Raw genomic sequence first — 18,017 nt, 5'->3', positions numbered from 1 at the left:
CCAGGAACGACCAACTTTTTCTGCTAAAAATGGATAGTGGACACCAGATGTTCAAAGAACATTTCTCTAGTGCTGTTTTATTGTTCATTATGCTTTGCAGTTTATTGTTGAATATTTTTCTGGCTTTCATCCCACTTTTCTAAACATCTGTGTGATGCAGAGAAACTGTCATCTGTGAGCTGCATGGTGGACTTTCTGAAAATCTTGCAACAAAAGCAAAAAGAGAATTAATTGATACTGAGTATATGAGACACATTTGCTCAATTCACTCATTATTTGTCATCTTTCTGAAATAATTTTTAGCAGGCTAGCAGTATACATATGTTCATAGTTGAATTTTGTTCTGTTGTGCACTCTCCTGCTAATGTTACTATCACGCATTTTGTAAATCACTTTCCAAACATATAACTCATGTTACCTAATCAAATTACGGTAATGCAAGGACTATTTACAAGTGTACTTCATTAAAATATTTTTCTTTATTTTACCTAACCCAACCTTATCTAAACTAAAAAGTTTATAATTTTTTACATTTTAATTACTTTTTTCATGTGTATTCTTTATTTATTATAAATGAAAAACAAGAAATATAGTAGTTACCTGGGCCTTCTTTTTTCTTGCTGCTGGCTGTCAGTAAAATTTAACTGTACTTTTATTTTTTGATACTAATGGTACTACTATACTGAATTTTTATATATTTAAACAATGCACACAGAATAATAGTATGTATAAAGCATATAGTGTTTTATATCTGTGACAGTTCTTCTGTCTGACTATGTAATAAGAGTCATTAAATTTTAGCTAAGTTCCTTGATGTGTGTTTCTCATGGGAATAAAATTTGAATTAGAATCAAAATAAGACATTTTCTGTACAAAAACTGTGATATAATACATCATTTTATAAATTCAAATTTTGCTTTCAGTTGATTATAAGTAATATAGTATTAAATGTCAGAGAGAACTATTGGTAATTTGTAGAATAGAGTGGAGGAAATAGAAATTCCTGCTTCATCACAAGTGTTAACAGTTATGAATGCTATCAAGTTGTATGCAAAAATGGAGGGGGAAAATGAACTTCATGAAAAGGCTGTAGAATCTGCATTCTCTTTTAACTGCATGAAAAGGCCTATAAAAAAAACGGTTGAAATTGGCCACTTTCTTCAAATACATTTAAGATTTTTTCTACTTGTATATATTTTTGTTATTGTTCTACTAAACATACCATAAACAGTATATAACTTTATTCACATACGTCTTACTTCACTTGAGTCAAGCAAGTATAATGTTCTGCTCAAAAATTATATATCGTTAAAGAAATGCATGTTCACTGTATAAACTGGATATTTTACTCGGTCTCATGCAATTCTGCCTTAGACAGGTTTTACTGTATTAAATTGTGAATAATTAATTATTGTTATGTTTTAACATATCGTGATTATAAAATGCTTTAATTAATCTGTGAATTTAACTTGGTAATCCCTCTTGGCATATGATTCCTGTATAAAAGCAATAAGAACAAAAATTTATTTTGTAATACAGAAGTTTGAGAACAAACACAAAATCACAGTAAGAATCAAAAATTGACAGCGATCATTCTCTATATCAGTTTTAAAAAGATTATAGAAAATTCGACTGGAAAAGTGCATTGAACATTACAGAAATAAGTAAGAATTCATTCGCATGAGAAGCTGTAACTTAAGTTTATTTATAATTTCAATTCTCAGTGTAGTTTGTAATTCAGCTTTTAGTATTGTGCATTATTTAATTTTTTTTAGCTCAAGTGAATAGTAACAAAAAATGTTTTTAATATCAAATTTTTGTGTTGCTTGATATATCATCTGCATTTGCTCAGATTGTATTATGGGCCTCAAAAAAACTGTAAAGTTTACAGTTTTTGATGAATTAGAAACTAAAGTTACCAATATTGACAGACTATAATATAAGAACTTCCTTTTCTTAAAGTATTTAAATGAATGAAGCCATTATTACCATTGCAAAGTTTGAAGAGTGGTGAACAAGATGATATGCTGATAGGAAGTTAGAGATTTTAGAGCTGTGAACAGTTTAATTTGGAAGCCTGATAAAATAGTGAAATTTTTGGTTACCAGTTTAATAAATTTTATTTCAGGATATAAAATCTACTATTTCACATTCAAAATTCAACAAGGCCCACAAAGTACAGGGTGTTCGGAAAGTCACTGTGCACTTATATATTTATTAACAGACATGTTTTAATACAGAATATAGGAGGTAAATATGAATGACAATTATAAACAATGTTGAAATCACTCCCGTTGGCATCAATACAGACTTGGATCCTCCTTATATTGTTTCTAAACACTGCTATCAGTTGCTGGCTTGAAATAGACTGAATGAATGCTGTTATCACTGCTTTCAAGTCATCCAGTGTGTGTGGACAACCTCAATACACTGCAGATTTTGCTGCTCCACATAAATAAAAGTGTGGTGGATTAAGATCTGGTGAGCGTGGGGCCACAAGTCTTTGGAAATAATGCAGTCTCCAAAAGATTCCTTTAATAACTGCATAGCTCTGTGAGATGTGTGGGCAGTAGCACCATCCTGTTGAAACCATGAGTAATTGATTTCATCACTTGTCATCTTACCGATGAAGGTGTGAAGAATCTCCGAACAATAGCTCTCGCTGTTTATTGTTTTCATAAAAAAATAGGGCCAACAATTCGACATCTGGAAATCGCAACTCACACACCAACCTTGAAATCATGTAGGGGTGTTTCATGCAAACTGTGAGGGATTATCAGATGACCACAATCTTGAATTTTTCTAATTAACGTAACCAGAGAGATGGAACCATGCTTTTTCAGTGAAAAAGGTCACATCCAACACATTAGCTGTATTCTCTTTGATAAATCAGTTAAACAATCTGCAATAGCATATTTGTTTTTCATTATCAGTTGCTTCCAGTTCTTGTACTGCCATTATTTTGTATGGGAAGAGCTTTAATTTCTTTCTGACGGCCTTATGAGCAGTTACAAGACCAATATCATGCTGCTGAGCTAACTTTCGTAATGATTTTGATGGTCTTTGCATCACACTGTCAGAAATATCCAACAGTTTCTCCTTCAATAGCTTTGCTGGCCTTCCATAGCGTTTGGCATCACCCACTGATCCTGTTTCCCGAAACTTATCAATAAGGTTATGAACTGCATTGCGATGTAGAACAGGTGTATCTGGGAATTTTTCAGCAAATCGCTGTCGCACCACATCTGTGTATCTACCACCTTCTCGTAATACGTGTTTGACAAGCCATAAATGTTCTTCAGTTGTTAAAACCATATTGGAATCAAAATCTGAAATATAATAACATATGATTGAAAAACTGCACAGTGACTTTACTAACACCCTGTACAAAACTTCCTAAGATTGGAAGTAGTAGAAATAACTTTTCTATATATTTTGTTATTTACTGTTCCATGTTTTAAGAAAAAGTGAAATTTAGGAATGCATTTGTCAAGAGTAATAATATATATTCATGTGTAATAATGTATGGTAACTGAAATTGACAATTATTTTAGTAATTGTTGTTACACTACTACTAAGTCTAAAGAGTTTAAGACATTTGTACTTCGTAAAAGCCAGTTTTCTGTTATTAGATATGATAATGTGAGCTGCACTGTTTACAACTTGTGTGGTGGGATTATTAATCATACACAGTTTAAAGTCAATACAACAGAAAATTAATAAATATATTTAATATTTATATACAAATGTATATTTGTAAATGTAAAGAAAAGTGTACTGTCTTGTTATTTAAGCTATTTAGAATAAACATATATGGCTTCCTGTTATAATTCTAAAGTGAAAAAAGTTAATTTACATTTATTTCCTATTTTTTATGGTGGTTAAATGGTCTGTCAAAGAACTTTATAAAAATAATTGTAACATATGAACAGTGCTGTGGCAAAAACATTCAATAAATTTTATAATAAACTGGCACAAAATACTATTCACTGACATGAAAATAGAATTAATTGTACATACTAAATCAACCCTATTGATTGTAGTTAGTCTTTAAATAGTTTAAAAGAATATTTTGGAAATTGTTAGAATTAAGTTACAACTTTGTGGAGAGCCTAACAGAGGATCAACAGAATAAAAGATAAGAAAAAAATTGAAGTTGTATTTTATTTTACTTATCATGATTTGTACATTGGAATTAAATACTGTTTTCAATGTAGATCTATTTAAGCTTTGTTCTTTCTAAATAAAACTACAAAAAAGTTTTTGTGATAAATTTACTTGAAGTTTATCTTATGATGAATTTAAAGTATTTACTTTAAACAAGTGTCTAACTATTAAATGTTTTCTTAAACTGGATTTTTGATAACTTAAGGTACACAGCCTCCAAAATCCACAACATTTGGTAACTTGTCAGATCCAAAAAAACCTTCTTGTCTTGACATCAAACCTGCAGAAGAGGAGAAAAAGTTTCTCTCTCTGCGAACTTATTATAATGAAGAACACTGTTATATAATGGATGCTAAAACTTGTGGGAACATAGGAAGATACCTAAATGTAAGTGAATGTTTTGGATCTTAACATATATCTTGTGCTCTTTCAAGTTTTTTCTTTTAAAATTCTACTATACACACAATTTTGCTTCAGTATGATTGATTAAGGGATTTTAGAGTGTACAATTTTATTTAAACACTTATCAGTATGATGGATCATTCTGCAGGAGTTAATGTAGTTTAAAGTTCTAGAATATTGACGTGAAATAATAATGAAGATGGCTTTTTACAGAGTACTGTGTAATGTTATTAGGAATCACCGTTGAAAAGTGATTTAAGCACAGGAAGAAATTTATTAGGCTTTCTATGTAAATATAAACTGCAAAACCATTTGGAGATCAACAGTAAAAAAATTTTTTGTGTATACATATCAGTAATATTTTCTTTTTTGCCTCTTGCTGTCTTGTTTATTTTTAAAAATAATGGTTAAGTAAAATAATGAGCTGTTTTATAATTAACTTGTACTTCCTGTTAAGTGCCCATGCATTATTTAAGAAGTAAGAAATAAATAAATGCCCTTTTTATCATCATTTACTGTGAAGACAAAAAATATGGTTTACTTATCTTACTGCAAAATAAATATGATTATGGAGTTTGAATTTCAAATAATGTCCAGTGAAGTTTGCTTTGCTTCTACACAGCTATCTCTTCCTGTTACCTCTGTATCATTCCTAATACAACACAAGTCTGCATTGTTTTAACATGTCATTTAGTGAAGCATGTAAATTAAAGGCTGTGTTTTACAGGAAAGTAATGATTACTGAAGAAAAGGATGTTGTCTTTTTAAGTGCCCTCTTTTTTGTAACTTAAGTACCCAGAATGCTTAATCCTATCATTATGAGTCACAGATCAAAGGCCATTTCATATTGCATTTATTGACTGTCATTCAAAATTTTGTTGAACTACTATTATATGAATGTATTTTGATAAGTAAAGTATCCAAATTCAGATTTTATTATTGTACATTATTTAATTTCTTAATTTAAAAGTAAATATCAAAAGAACACACTTAAATATAAATGTTTGTTGTATTGTATGTTGAATGCAGCATTGGTTCAAATTATATGTTTATGGTATCCAAATACAGAGTCTAGTTTTTTTTCAAATTTGGAACTCAAATTACAAATATTGACAACTGGAATATGAAATAATCTCACATATTTTATTTATTGAGATATAGTTTATGTATTCAATCTTGCATAGTGGTGCCACTCACCCCTTTCCATTTTTGAAAACAGTCCCTCATATATACTTACTTCAATGTACACCCTTGTGCAAATTAATTGAAACAAATGGTCATTTCACAATATTTTCGGCATGGCACCCTGTGTAGGCTCGCTGGACTCGCTGATTTCCTTTAATAGTCATTTTTTCACACAGATGGCATCATTAGCTGTGTTTTGCAGTATGGTTGATCTATTTTTGGGATATATGACAAAATTTTGAGGAATATTACGTCATTCGAAATTGTGTTAAAAGGACAAGAAGGCCAGTCAAAACACAACTGATTACCAACTCAATGAAGAAAAAACTGTATCAATGGGGTCTGAAATACAAGCACCGGACACAAGAACATTGGAGGAAGGTGTTATTCAGTGACGAGACTCATTTCTTTGTACAGGGTCAAAGAAGTCTGCTTGTTTGCAGATCTCCAGGTGAGAAACTTTGAGAATCTCACATCAATCAGTTCATAAAACATCCTTTGAAGATGTTTTGGGGCTTTTTCAGTTACTATGGCATCGGAGGCTTACATATTGTAGAAGGTATGATGCGAGGACCACAGTACATTGAAGTTTTGCAGAGAAAAGTCATTTCAGAATTGAAAAAGAGATTTCCAGATGGATCTAGCATTTTTCAGCAAGATCTGGCTCTGTGCCACACATCGAAACTTGTGAAGAATTTTATGACTACAACCCGAATAAAGGTGCTGGACTGACCTGGAAACTCTCCGGACTTAAATCCTTTTGAAAATCTTTGGGTGATTTGTAAAGAAAGACTTCGGGAAAAAGACTGTACTACGAAAGATAAGCTAATTGAGGCCATAATTGAGATGTGGTACCGCGATCCAATAATTAGTAAAGAATTGCAGTCAGCTCGTGAACTCAATGCCAAAGCGGATTAATGATCTTCTGAAAAATAAAGGCGGTCATATCATGTATTAATTTGTGAGTAATTTTTGGATTCTCAGAAATAAAATGCAAAAAATTGAAAAAATTGTAAAATAAAGTAAAATCTAATGCAAAAAATTGTAATTTTCCATCTTGTTTCAATTAATTTGCACAAGGGTGTATCACGTGTGAATAACCAATCAGAAGCTCAGAATGTCTCCATAATGTCTTTCGTAGCTACTATGAAGTATTCTGGTGCCAAATTTTTTTTATACTAAGTTCCAAGAGGAAAAGTTAAACTTTAGTGAGCTCGAAATTTCATGTTTTCTTACACCCAAATATGGCTAAATTACTAAGATTGGTAAATTATAGTAGAATTTTATGGTATGGATATTGTATTCTATGTGTGAATTTTAATAAGGGCAAGCAGCAAAGGAGTAGTAGAAAGTTCATGACTAGAAGAGAGAATTGTTTGCTGTACTTCTTAAGTTACCATTATATATTTTTAAAAAAATTGCAGCAAATACAGATCACTTTGTAAAGGTTAATTTTATATTCTTGAATATTGTCATTTAAATGAATGTGCACCACATTATTGCAACTTTTGTAATGTTAGCTAGGCACAGCTAAAAGAATCAATAAAAATAATAAGTATTATAAATGTATATTGTTAAGAGATTTAAACTATTTAGCCTAAACATTTGTGTTTTCGTGTTACAATTTGTAGTCTAATTTTTATGGTTATTATAAGGTCTGTCAAATGAACTGAATCTGTACAGAGATTTGATAGTGAAAATAAATAAATTACAAAGTTTATTTCTTTAAAAACTTTTAATAATAATCTGTAGATTGTAAATATTTGTGACATTTTAAATTTTTGATGCAAAATAGTATTTTAAATCTTAAAATCAACTTTACTTTGGATGATGGGATAGTTAGTGTACTAAAAGAAAAAAAGCATGTAACAAACATTACGTTAAAACTTTATTTTAAAAAAATTGATATCTTGCTTTTGAAAGCCTTGTATTGATTACTAATAATATGCAAACTTTTGTGGAGATATGCATGCATTATCAAAAAACAGTGTAAATACTCTTATGAATACTTTTGTGGTTATGTGCTGAGTGGATCCCACCCATCCTGTGGTGGTAGGGTTGAAGGGAGGAACACAATAAATCAGAATATATGGTTGCTATTTTGAATAATGCATTATTAATAGAGACATTTTTTGTATTGATTGTGAAGAAAATTTTTATTTTTAAATTACATGTGAATTAGTTTAAATGTTATGTGAAGTCATTGGTGTAGGAGTAACATTATAATTCCTTTCTATGAATGTCTGTTTTCTCTTGGTGTTTGAATTGATGGTTTTTGAAGATCAGTTACTTTAGATAGAAAGCATACTTTATTTTGGTAAATACTGTATGTGAAAATATATGAGTATATGCTATTCCTGTCACAAAGATCTTGTAAAATTTCAATTAGTGTATAACTTGTATGATAGCTTTCTTTTTTTCATGACAGCATTTTCCCACATACTATGGTTTCAGTATACCAGGTGAAGTCTTTTAGGTGGCAATTTCAGTTTACTGAATGAATTATATCAGCTTAGATTATTGGAGCTTATTTATGAAATTCAAAAAATTATACTAGGGCAAGAGTAAATAACAGTGTTTACAAAACAAAATTTTATTTTTATTGAAATAAGAATTTGTTGTTCATTTAAGGATATAATTGTTATTTAGTAAAAATGGCATAGCTTTATAGCTAATCAGTTATTAAAGTTTGTTCATATCATGTCTGCTCTAAGATTAGACCAGCTAGGTGCAATCAAAGGAATATCATACTATAATAGAACTCTTACTTACATGATACTAGTAAAACATCTTATTATCTGATGTGCAACCTCCAACTTTGCAAAATATTTATCCTGTACACACATGGATTTGCAGTAGGAGTCACGATTTTCCTGTTTCACCTCTGTTTCCTACCATGGAGAACTTTTATTTTACTCCATGCTTGGTGCAGATATGACATCATGAATATGTAGCACAGGGATCTAATGCACTGGCACCATCTGTGTAATTACTTCATAACAATTGAATGATCTGATCTTGATCAAAATTGATATGGAGGTTCATTGGGTTCATGGAGAAATGCATAGAGATTTTCAGTTTTGCAGATTTTATGGGTGCTTTTATGTTTTAACCATAACTTTATTTTGTTTGGATGGATCTTCACTAAATATGATAAGGAGATTCATTGGGTCTATGGAGAGATGCACAGAAAACTTCATCGTGTATTTTTTGCTTTTTATGGGCATTTTTGCATTTTTTACTACTTCTTTGCCCTCTGTTGATGAATTATTACTAAATTTGGTATGAAGGTTTGTTTGGTCAATGTGGAGGTATATGTAAATTTGCAGTTTTTATGGGCATTTTACATTTTTTTTACGGTTATATAGAAGAGAAGCAACTTTTCGTGTTCCAAGATATCCTTTCATTAATTATAAATTTACATAATTTTCATTCAAGGAATTGGTACTCCAGCTAATCATAATAATTTGTTCCATTTCATGGTATTAGGTATGTAATATTATTCTGTAGATGTTTAAATGATATGTGTACTTAGTATAATAAAATTAAATAAGTGCCAAGTGATTTAGTTTAAGAAAGATAAGTGATTATTGTTGGTTGTATTCATGAATGTGTTCATGTTTGTAATGTATATATCATTTTAATTGTAACATGTATGTTAACACTCCTACGAAAAGTGGGGCCTAATATTTAATGAAATTAAATATTAAATATTAATTAATATTAATTAAATATTAAATACATAAAATGTATTTAATGAAATAAAATCAAATGAAATGGCAGTTTCATTTAAATACAAATTTATTAGCCTAATATTAATAACCTTTCAAGTTGCTCTGGGGCCTATTAGGCCCCACTTTTCGTATGAGTGTTAAAAAGTTTTTTTAAGGAATCAATCAAAGCTTAAGTGCAGGAAAAGAGTACTTGCTTAAGGAACTAATTCAGGTGTGATACATATTGCATAAAACTTGGTTAAAACAACTGCTAACATACTATTCTGTCTACAGCACAGCTGCAGCCCTAATGTATTTGTTCAGAATGTTTTTGTTGATACACATGACTTGCGTTTTCCCTGGGTAGCTTTCTTTGCTATGACGTAAGTATACATTTTACAGTTATTTGTTTATATTACTAAGTTACTTGAAGTCACATAAATGAAATGTATATTGTAAACTGTAAAAAATTTTTAATGTTATTCAAAGTACATTAATAAAATGTTATCAATAGTTTCATTATATATATATCACTCCTTGGGTATATATTTGAAGAAGACCAATATTAAAAGCTGCTAGAATCAAACTGAGAAACATATAAATAACATTTAGGTAGTTAAATTTATGGGTAATAGTAAATTTTATAAACTATATTTTAGAATTAAACTTACACCATAACTTAAATTATATTTCAAACTTTAATAATGTATTTATTTTACTTAAGTCTTCAAAATATGAAACTTTTTAAGTTTTTTATATCTTGTTTTGCATTGTGAAACTAAGCAAGAAGAAGTTTTTTTTATAAAAAAGGTTTAATACATGTATGAAGAAGTTTACTTGCTTGAAAGGAATTAATTATAGCATTGTATTATATGATGTTTATACAATTTTATATGTAATCTTAAGTTTTTCTATTTCCCTTACATAGATTTTGTGAGATGTCACAAATTAAGACATGCATCAAACATATTTGGGATTGCAGTTACATTTATATTGGGTATTAATATTAAATACTGCTTTTATTAAAACCATGACCACATTTTTCTTTCTTAACTTACCTCTTTTGTACAAGTTATAGTTACCTCTATTGGTCATATATATTTCTTCATGGATTCTTGAGGTAATTTTTATTGAGAAATTTGTATAAATTTGATGCTGTTCATAATTTTATCAAGGTAGTCCCCAAATATGTAACAAATCTAATAGGTTTCACTTTGAAGATACAAGTTTGATTTATTTCTACCCAGTAGGCTTGGCATGGCCAGGTGGTTTAGGCACTTGACTTGTAATCCAAGGGTCGCAGGTTCGAATACCTGTCGCATTAAACATGCTCACTCTTTCAGCCATGAGAGTGTTATAAAGTAACAGTCAATTCCATTATTCCTTGGTAAAAGAGTAGCCCAAGAGTTGGCAGTGGGTGGTGATGACTAGCTGCCTTCCCTCTCGTCTTAAACTGCTAAATTAGGGACGGCTAGCACAGATAGCCCTTGAGTAGATTTTTGCAAAATTCAAAATAAACCAAACCAATTTCCATGCAATTTCACTAGAAGATATATTAGTTTGAAACTGCTCTGGAAACATTTTTGGATGATTGTTTCAATCTTCTGTATAACTGATGATATCTAGTGTGAATCATGATCTTTTACGCATTCTTTTAATTTTTTTACGTATTCATAAATCTTTATAATGCCTCTGGATAGGTATTTAACCTACAGATTACTGACTTGTTTTTATACTATTAACAGTTGATTTGCTTTACTTGTATTGCATCACAATTAGTATTTTGTGTTTTGCACCAAGTAATTAAGAGAACTAACCCAAACAAGTCTAGTAAAATGACAAACTATATATATATATAAACCGAATAAGATAAACCAGCAGCAACTAGAGAGATTAACTCCAATATTTATGTCTTTTATATTAGCTGGTTTTATTATAAATCTTCTCACAAGTTCTCAAATATTTAAATATTTGTCAGTCATTGAAAACACATCAAATTAACATTTCTTGTATGCTTTAACTCCTATAAAGGTTGAAGTCATAATGCATGTAATCATCATTTTGTGGATTTGCATTTAAATTTTTTAAACTATTATCATTTTTTGTCCATAGATTTGGAATCAAATATTTATAATTGAAAAGTATGTAAAAATAATTGTTAAATATAAATTCTTTTGTTATGTCAAATGATACATCATCTTCTGAATTTGTTCAGTTTGTATTGTGGGCATCATAAAATGTATTCTCTATAGTTTTCAATGGATTACTAACATTGACAAGCTAGAGCAAATAATAAAAACCTATCAACTTTACCATTTTCTGAGCTATTATAATGTTTAGTGAACATAAGGGGCTCTGACCATCTTTTGTTCATTTGAAAATACTTTTTCACCTACATCTACTTCTCTTAACTTTTTTGCAATGGGTCAAAGGCCGTGTCATCTCATTTATTGATTTGCATTCAACATTTTATTGAACTTTTATGAATTTATGTCAGTAAGTTTGGAATCAAATTGTAGATTATAATTCAAACTTTAATATTATATATGAGTTATCTTCTTAGTTTCAAAGTAAATATTAAAAGAACATCTAAATATAGGTTTTAGTGAGTCCCATGGTATGTTGAATGCAGCACTGTTTAAAATTAGATATCTTTAACATCAAAATACTAAGTCTATACTTTTGTACAAATTAGGAACTCAAAGTCCTAATATTGTCAAGTTATAATATAAAATAAGAACCTTGTATCTTTTTATTTTGTTGAGATATTGCTTTTGTACTGAATTAAACACTGTGGCCTGCTCAACTCTGTCCATTTTTGAAAACACACTTATACACACTTACTTCAATATGGCATGTGAATAACCAGTCAACAGCTGAGAATGTTCCCCTTGGGGTTTTTTCTGTCATTTTAATCTATAGGAAAGCTATCACATTTTTTTTTATCCAAGTTTACAAGGAGGTAGGTTGTGTATTTAGACTACTTTGAAGTTTCAATTTTTAAAAATCTAAATACATCTTAGTTACTTAGCTTAATAAATTATAGTGTGATTCTATGGTATCAGTGTAGTTATTTATGATTTTTTTTTGCTTATTCAACTATATATAAAACCTAAAAAAATTTTGATGTTCTTGATGTGTGAAATTTTAAATGGCATAGCAACCTATGTCCAGCAACAACCAAGTATAAAGGTCATAGTGAGAAGAGATAAGTGTTTGCTTTACTTTTTGTTTTATTGGTCTATATTTTAAGCAAAATAAGTTTAATAATTTATTTATAAGTATTAATAATCTATTTAGATATACATACTGTATAATAATTGCACCACATCAAGTTTGAGAAAGTGATTGGTTAAAATTTGAAAGTTGTATGTATTAAGTTAAAAGGTCAAATCAACATTATTTTGATCAAAGCTATTAACTTTCGTCCTTGAGGGCTGCATGTGCTTTTTCATGGTCAGAAAGAAGTTATTAAATTCACAAACACTATTGATTTTGTTTAGAGCATACTGAAGTCTATCCAAATTTTTTTTTCTGTGTGTAAACTTTTTTTTTTTGAAAGGGTAAGTGCACGTTTATATTCTATAACCTTTAATTCAGCAGTGGAGTTTTGTAAGTCATGAAAGATTTAACGGAAGAGAGGTCATCATTAAGTTTAGATATTTTAAAATCAAAGTAGAATTTGAAAAGGGAAAATTTCTACAGTACTTTGTTTTAGAAGTAGTGGAGATTGATTGAAATCATTTTTCTTGGATGTAACTTGTGAATGTATGTTGCTAGTTTCAGTCTTTATTGAAAAGCTATCTTTTTGTAAGAAAACTATTTTGCAATGTACTTCTTAATTAGGAAAAAGAGTAAAATGTACTAAATTACATTGCAGTTATTCAGGTAATTGTTTACTAAATTTAGTTTGTACTTGAATATATTCATACTAAAAGTATCTTAACATGGTTGTCTTTACAAAAAGGTGAGGTGAGAGTGGCTTTTGCCCATAGCTTTGTGCTCTTTGTTTGAGTTGCAGCATAAATTGTGTTGTACAGATATGATAATTCTTTTCTAACATGATAACATATTTCATCAGTACATTTTATTCCAGCTACAACTAAAATATTTACATTACACAAACATGAACTACTACTTGCTAACTTAGTAAAGTAAGAGTTTGTTGTTTTTGTGTAGATTCACATTACTTGCATTTTCTTGTAGTTTAAAATTATATACATTTTTAGTTATGGTGTGAAGACATTTTTAATTTTGTATTGTGCTCAATATTCTTTATTTTGATTTTATTGTAAAGTTTTAAAACATTTCAGGTACATTCGTGCAGGCACTGAACTGACATGGGATTACAATTATGATGTAGGTAGTGTACCAGGTAAAGTAATGTACTGTTATTGTGGGTCTTCAGAATGTCGGGGTAGACTATTATGAGGAACAACACAACTGATAAGTTATTACATTCATTGTTTCAAGGAGAAATGTGTTCTAATATTATTCTGTGTTAGAAGATTCAAATTATTGATTTACAACATCATAGATCTGAGAGTGATCTTCTGAAAAAGAAACATTTAAAAGTTGCTACTAAGAGTGAGAATAGTTGTGAAGATAGACGGTAAAAATTAGGATTCCTTAACTTGACTAATTATTTCAGTTAGTGTAAAATATTTTATTTTTAAACACTTACTGCCATTTATTTAAAATTCACTTCATATTTGAAGCAACTATTAATTATTTGTATGATTTTTAACACCTGTCATTTAATTGTAAAAATTCTAGGGAACTTGTAACATATTTGTGAAGATATTACTTAAGTAAAAGTTGTTGCAGCTCTCAAGATGTATTGATTTGTTAGCTTAGTGTTTGTTTGTTGTTGTTTCCAGAAAACTGTATGCAGTGTAGTGTTTTTTTGTATAAATCACAGTAGATAAAATTTCACTTTAATAAGACATGATAATCTTGTGCTTGTACTTGTTATTAGATTTTCTGTCAACTTTCAGGTATCCCCAGTTGATGTGAATTGAAAACTATTGTAATTACATTACTGAACATTAAAAATCACAAACATTAAATGTAAGTGTGTATAAGGTAATTTTGACAGGATGATAATTATAAATCTGGTGTGCACTTTCATTTTTTGTTTATTTGGAATCTGAATTAACATTCACTTTTAAAAATTGGACAAGAATGTGGAAGAGACAAGTATATGAGTAGTAATTCTATGACTTACAAACATTACACTGTCATAATTATTTTTTTTATCAGCAATATTCTTATGCTGTCAGGCTTTCAGAAAGAAGTATATATTTTTTTTCCCCAATGGAAACTTAACAAATCTGTTAGTTAAAAAATGCCAAAGACCTTATTTAAGTAATGACTGTTAAGCAAAAGATATAAATGCAGATTTACATTAACGTATGTTGAACAAAGGACACCAGAGGCTAATCAATTTGGTGAACATGATAGTAAAAAATACTCATGCTTGTATATAATATTTTATTAAAAGGTAGAAAGAGACTGTATTGTTTTGTAAAGGTGCATTATCTTATTTTAAGCAGAAAAACAATCATTTACCCATGTGCAATCACACCTGGTGTGATTGTAAACAATTTGTTACATTCTCATTTGATATAATGCAAGAAACAGTTACACTGGATTGATCCCTTAAAAAAAAAAAAAAAAAAAAACAAGTGTGAAAATCATTTGTCCCTCATTGACCTATTAACTTGTATGCCACCATATTTTGTACCTAGGTTTAGATTGTATTCCGTATATTATGGTGTAAATAAATATTTGTAAATACTTTAACAACTTTTCATTTTGGTTTGACAGATTGTTTATTGTTTGGTGTCTTAATAATGAAAGAATAAAAAAACAAAAAGGGTAATTTGAGGTTGCAAGTATAAAACCAACCTGCTCATTGACTTTTAGTATAACATCAGTTAAAAACCCAGTGTTACTTGAGAATGGGAATATATAATCTTAATTGATTTGAAAACTTGGTGTGAAAAGAGTACAAGCTTCATTCACCCTGCAGGTAGAAAATAATCTAATTAGATTTTTATCTTTTTCTTAAGATCATGTACATTAAAGAACTTAAAGATTGTCTGATTTCATTTTGCAGTCTTTGTTGTAAGTGAACAGATAGATACCTCAGATTCACACAAATTATTTCTATAAAATGGTTTAGTGGTTATAGTAGGCTACCCAGTTTCTTTTGTATCTGAAAGCATATTGTTGTAAAAAGAAAAAAAAAATGTATATATAAAATCTTATTGCAGTATCCATAAAGTAATGTTTTGAAGAATGTAGTATTTCATGTATTCTGTTAGCAAATTTTCTGTATATATTTTTAGTCGTCACTCATTTTCTTATTGTAATAAAATAAATTTATGTTCATTTTTATATATAATTTTTTTTTTTCCAAAATATTTTCATACAAAAAAGGTTAAACTTTTAAGAAATATAGTCCTCTTTAGATATGTGAAAAACGTAATAAAGGCCAGTCTTGACTTAATGGTTAATGTGCCTAGAGTGACTCGTGGAATTCATGGCTTGCATCCTGTTACCTGAAAAACTTTGTTCTACCTTTTTGGGTCATTTGTACACCATAAGAGTAACAGTCAAACTTCATTGTTTGGGGAGATGAGATAATAGAGTGGTGTTGAATGCAGTCACTACACTACTGCAGCTGGGAATAGTACCATCATCTCTACATTAGTGGATATTATGCTGGTGTGACAATACAAGTTTTGTTACCTTCTCCTCAATGGTCATTTAATTTAGCAACTGTGAGTATATACCTTATTATACCCATCTACTGAACTCTACCATCCTGTGGCCCTTCACCTCTGTGTTAAAATAGTCATAAATTGACTGTACTGTACAAGTTTAGTATGAATTTTTTTTTCATCCACTTAGGCAGTTGATAATATTCTGTTGAAAACCTCTAAAAAGGATGCCTGTCACTTCGTGTTGGTTGGTAGAGATCTTAGACAAGCAAATCTGGTGCTTACTATTCTCAGTTTGTCTTGTAATATTCCCTCCTTTATTTTGAAGCCAGTCTAGTTGAATGGCAGTGAATAGTGCCATGTATTTCATAACGCTCAACCTGGTAGTTTCTGTGTCAGATATATGAAAGGAATGAACATTTTAGTTTCCTTTACCTGTATCACAATTGTGAAAGTAACAGGTTACTGTGAATAGCTGAGGTTGCTGGTTCAGTCTCTAAAGCTGCCCATTAATCTTTATTAGTTTGTTTATCAACTGTAATGTCATTGAACAGACTCCTAGACATTCTAAGGCCAATTTAGTGAATACTGTTTATATCCTAATATACCTAGCCCTTGTAATAACAAGTTTTAGTACATTTGCACTGTAGTTGGGCAGCTGTTATTTTGTTATTGTTGTTTCTTGTCTTTTTTTTTAAATTCAGAATGAACTGTTGGATATCTGTTCAACTCAAAACCTTAAATAGTGCATTTGGTAGTACCGGGCAGACCAAAGCCATGTGTTGTTTAATTTGCAAATTCTCTTGTTTCCCGGTATTGCAAATAGTTAGTGGAATTACAATCAAACGACAAAAGTGTCAGTTCTGTAACTGTAATCTCATCTTCAACTTGTGAGAGCAATTCTATAAAACAGCGATGTTGCAGGTTTAATACTATGGTACTCTTCTACAGTTTTAACATTCCAACAGTGCTGGTATATGTAAGAATAATGATATGCATTGTAAGTTAAAAGCAACGTGTTCCAATGTATATGTTGTTTCTCAGCGACTGAAATAAAATAATCATACTGGTAACAGAGTGCTTCATAAATTCTATAGGTGTTCTATTTACTAACAGTGTATAACAGTAGTGTTAAAAATATTACACATTTCAAAAGCTTTATATAACCTCGGATATCGATTTTTAAAAATGAAGCCCAGTTGAGCTTTATTTGTTTAAGCAATACAACTAGGGGCGTAGATCCTGGGGGGATGGGGAAGATACATTTTAGGTGGGGGGTATGGTGCATACAACCATCCCGCCCTACAGTTTGGTCTGTTGAATTGTTTTATTGCATCACAGGCCTACAAATTGTGTGTTTGTTCTTGTGATTCTCGTATTCTTACCAAATGAAATACATAATTAGCCCTAGATGTAGGCTTTTTCAGTAGCCGAAATGTACATCTTTAATATAGACGTACTTCTAAGCTTTTCGATCTAAGCGATAGTTCGTAAGTATCAGTCAGTAGGCCTAAGTATACATGCAAGTATCGTGGCAATAAGATTACTCTGTGACTGCATGTTTACAGCTTACAGATTCACGTAATCAGAGATTACCAATTTGTAAATTGAACAGTACACATAAGAGGGGTTGCAAAAATTACCCCCCCCCCCATCGGGTGTAAAAAATCTACGCCCCTGAATACAACAATTTCATATTTGGTGTTTCTTCATGTTAGTATAAGCTTGTTAATGGTATTAGCTACTAAGTATTGTATTCTTACTGTATTTTCAATAGTTTTTATGATCGATGTATATCAGCTGTTATACTGTGAAAACTTTC

The 18,017-nt window shown here is 30.0% G+C and overlaps 1 protein-coding gene across 14 annotated transcripts in view; it reads left to right on the top strand.

Moving 5' to 3' along the window:
- The window catches only part of egg (SET domain bifurcated histone lysine methyltransferase eggless), a 196,199-nt gene extending 178,933 nt beyond the window's left edge, over positions 1-17,266 (top strand). For all 14 annotated transcript variants that reach the window (XM_076495536.1, XM_076495545.1, XM_076495537.1 and 11 more), the window contains 3 exons: positions 4,373-4,554; positions 9,762-9,850; positions 13,781-17,266. In XM_076495536.1, coding sequence (XP_076351651.1) covers positions 4,373-4,554; positions 9,762-9,850; positions 13,781-13,898 — 389 coding nt within the window. In that variant the 3' untranslated portion in view covers positions 13,899-17,266. The remainder of the gene's footprint in view (positions 1-4,372; positions 4,555-9,761; positions 9,851-13,780) is intronic.
- Positions 17,267-18,017: the final 751 nt, after the last annotated feature.

This window comes from Tachypleus tridentatus, chromosome 3 (genome assembly GCF_004210375.1).
Source record: "Tachypleus tridentatus isolate NWPU-2018 chromosome 3, ASM421037v1, whole genome shotgun sequence".
Taxonomy (NCBI): domain Eukaryota; kingdom Metazoa; phylum Arthropoda; class Merostomata; order Xiphosura; family Limulidae; genus Tachypleus; species Tachypleus tridentatus.
Note: the sequence above shows the minus strand (reverse complement) of the source record. Positions and strands in the feature narration are given on the sequence as shown.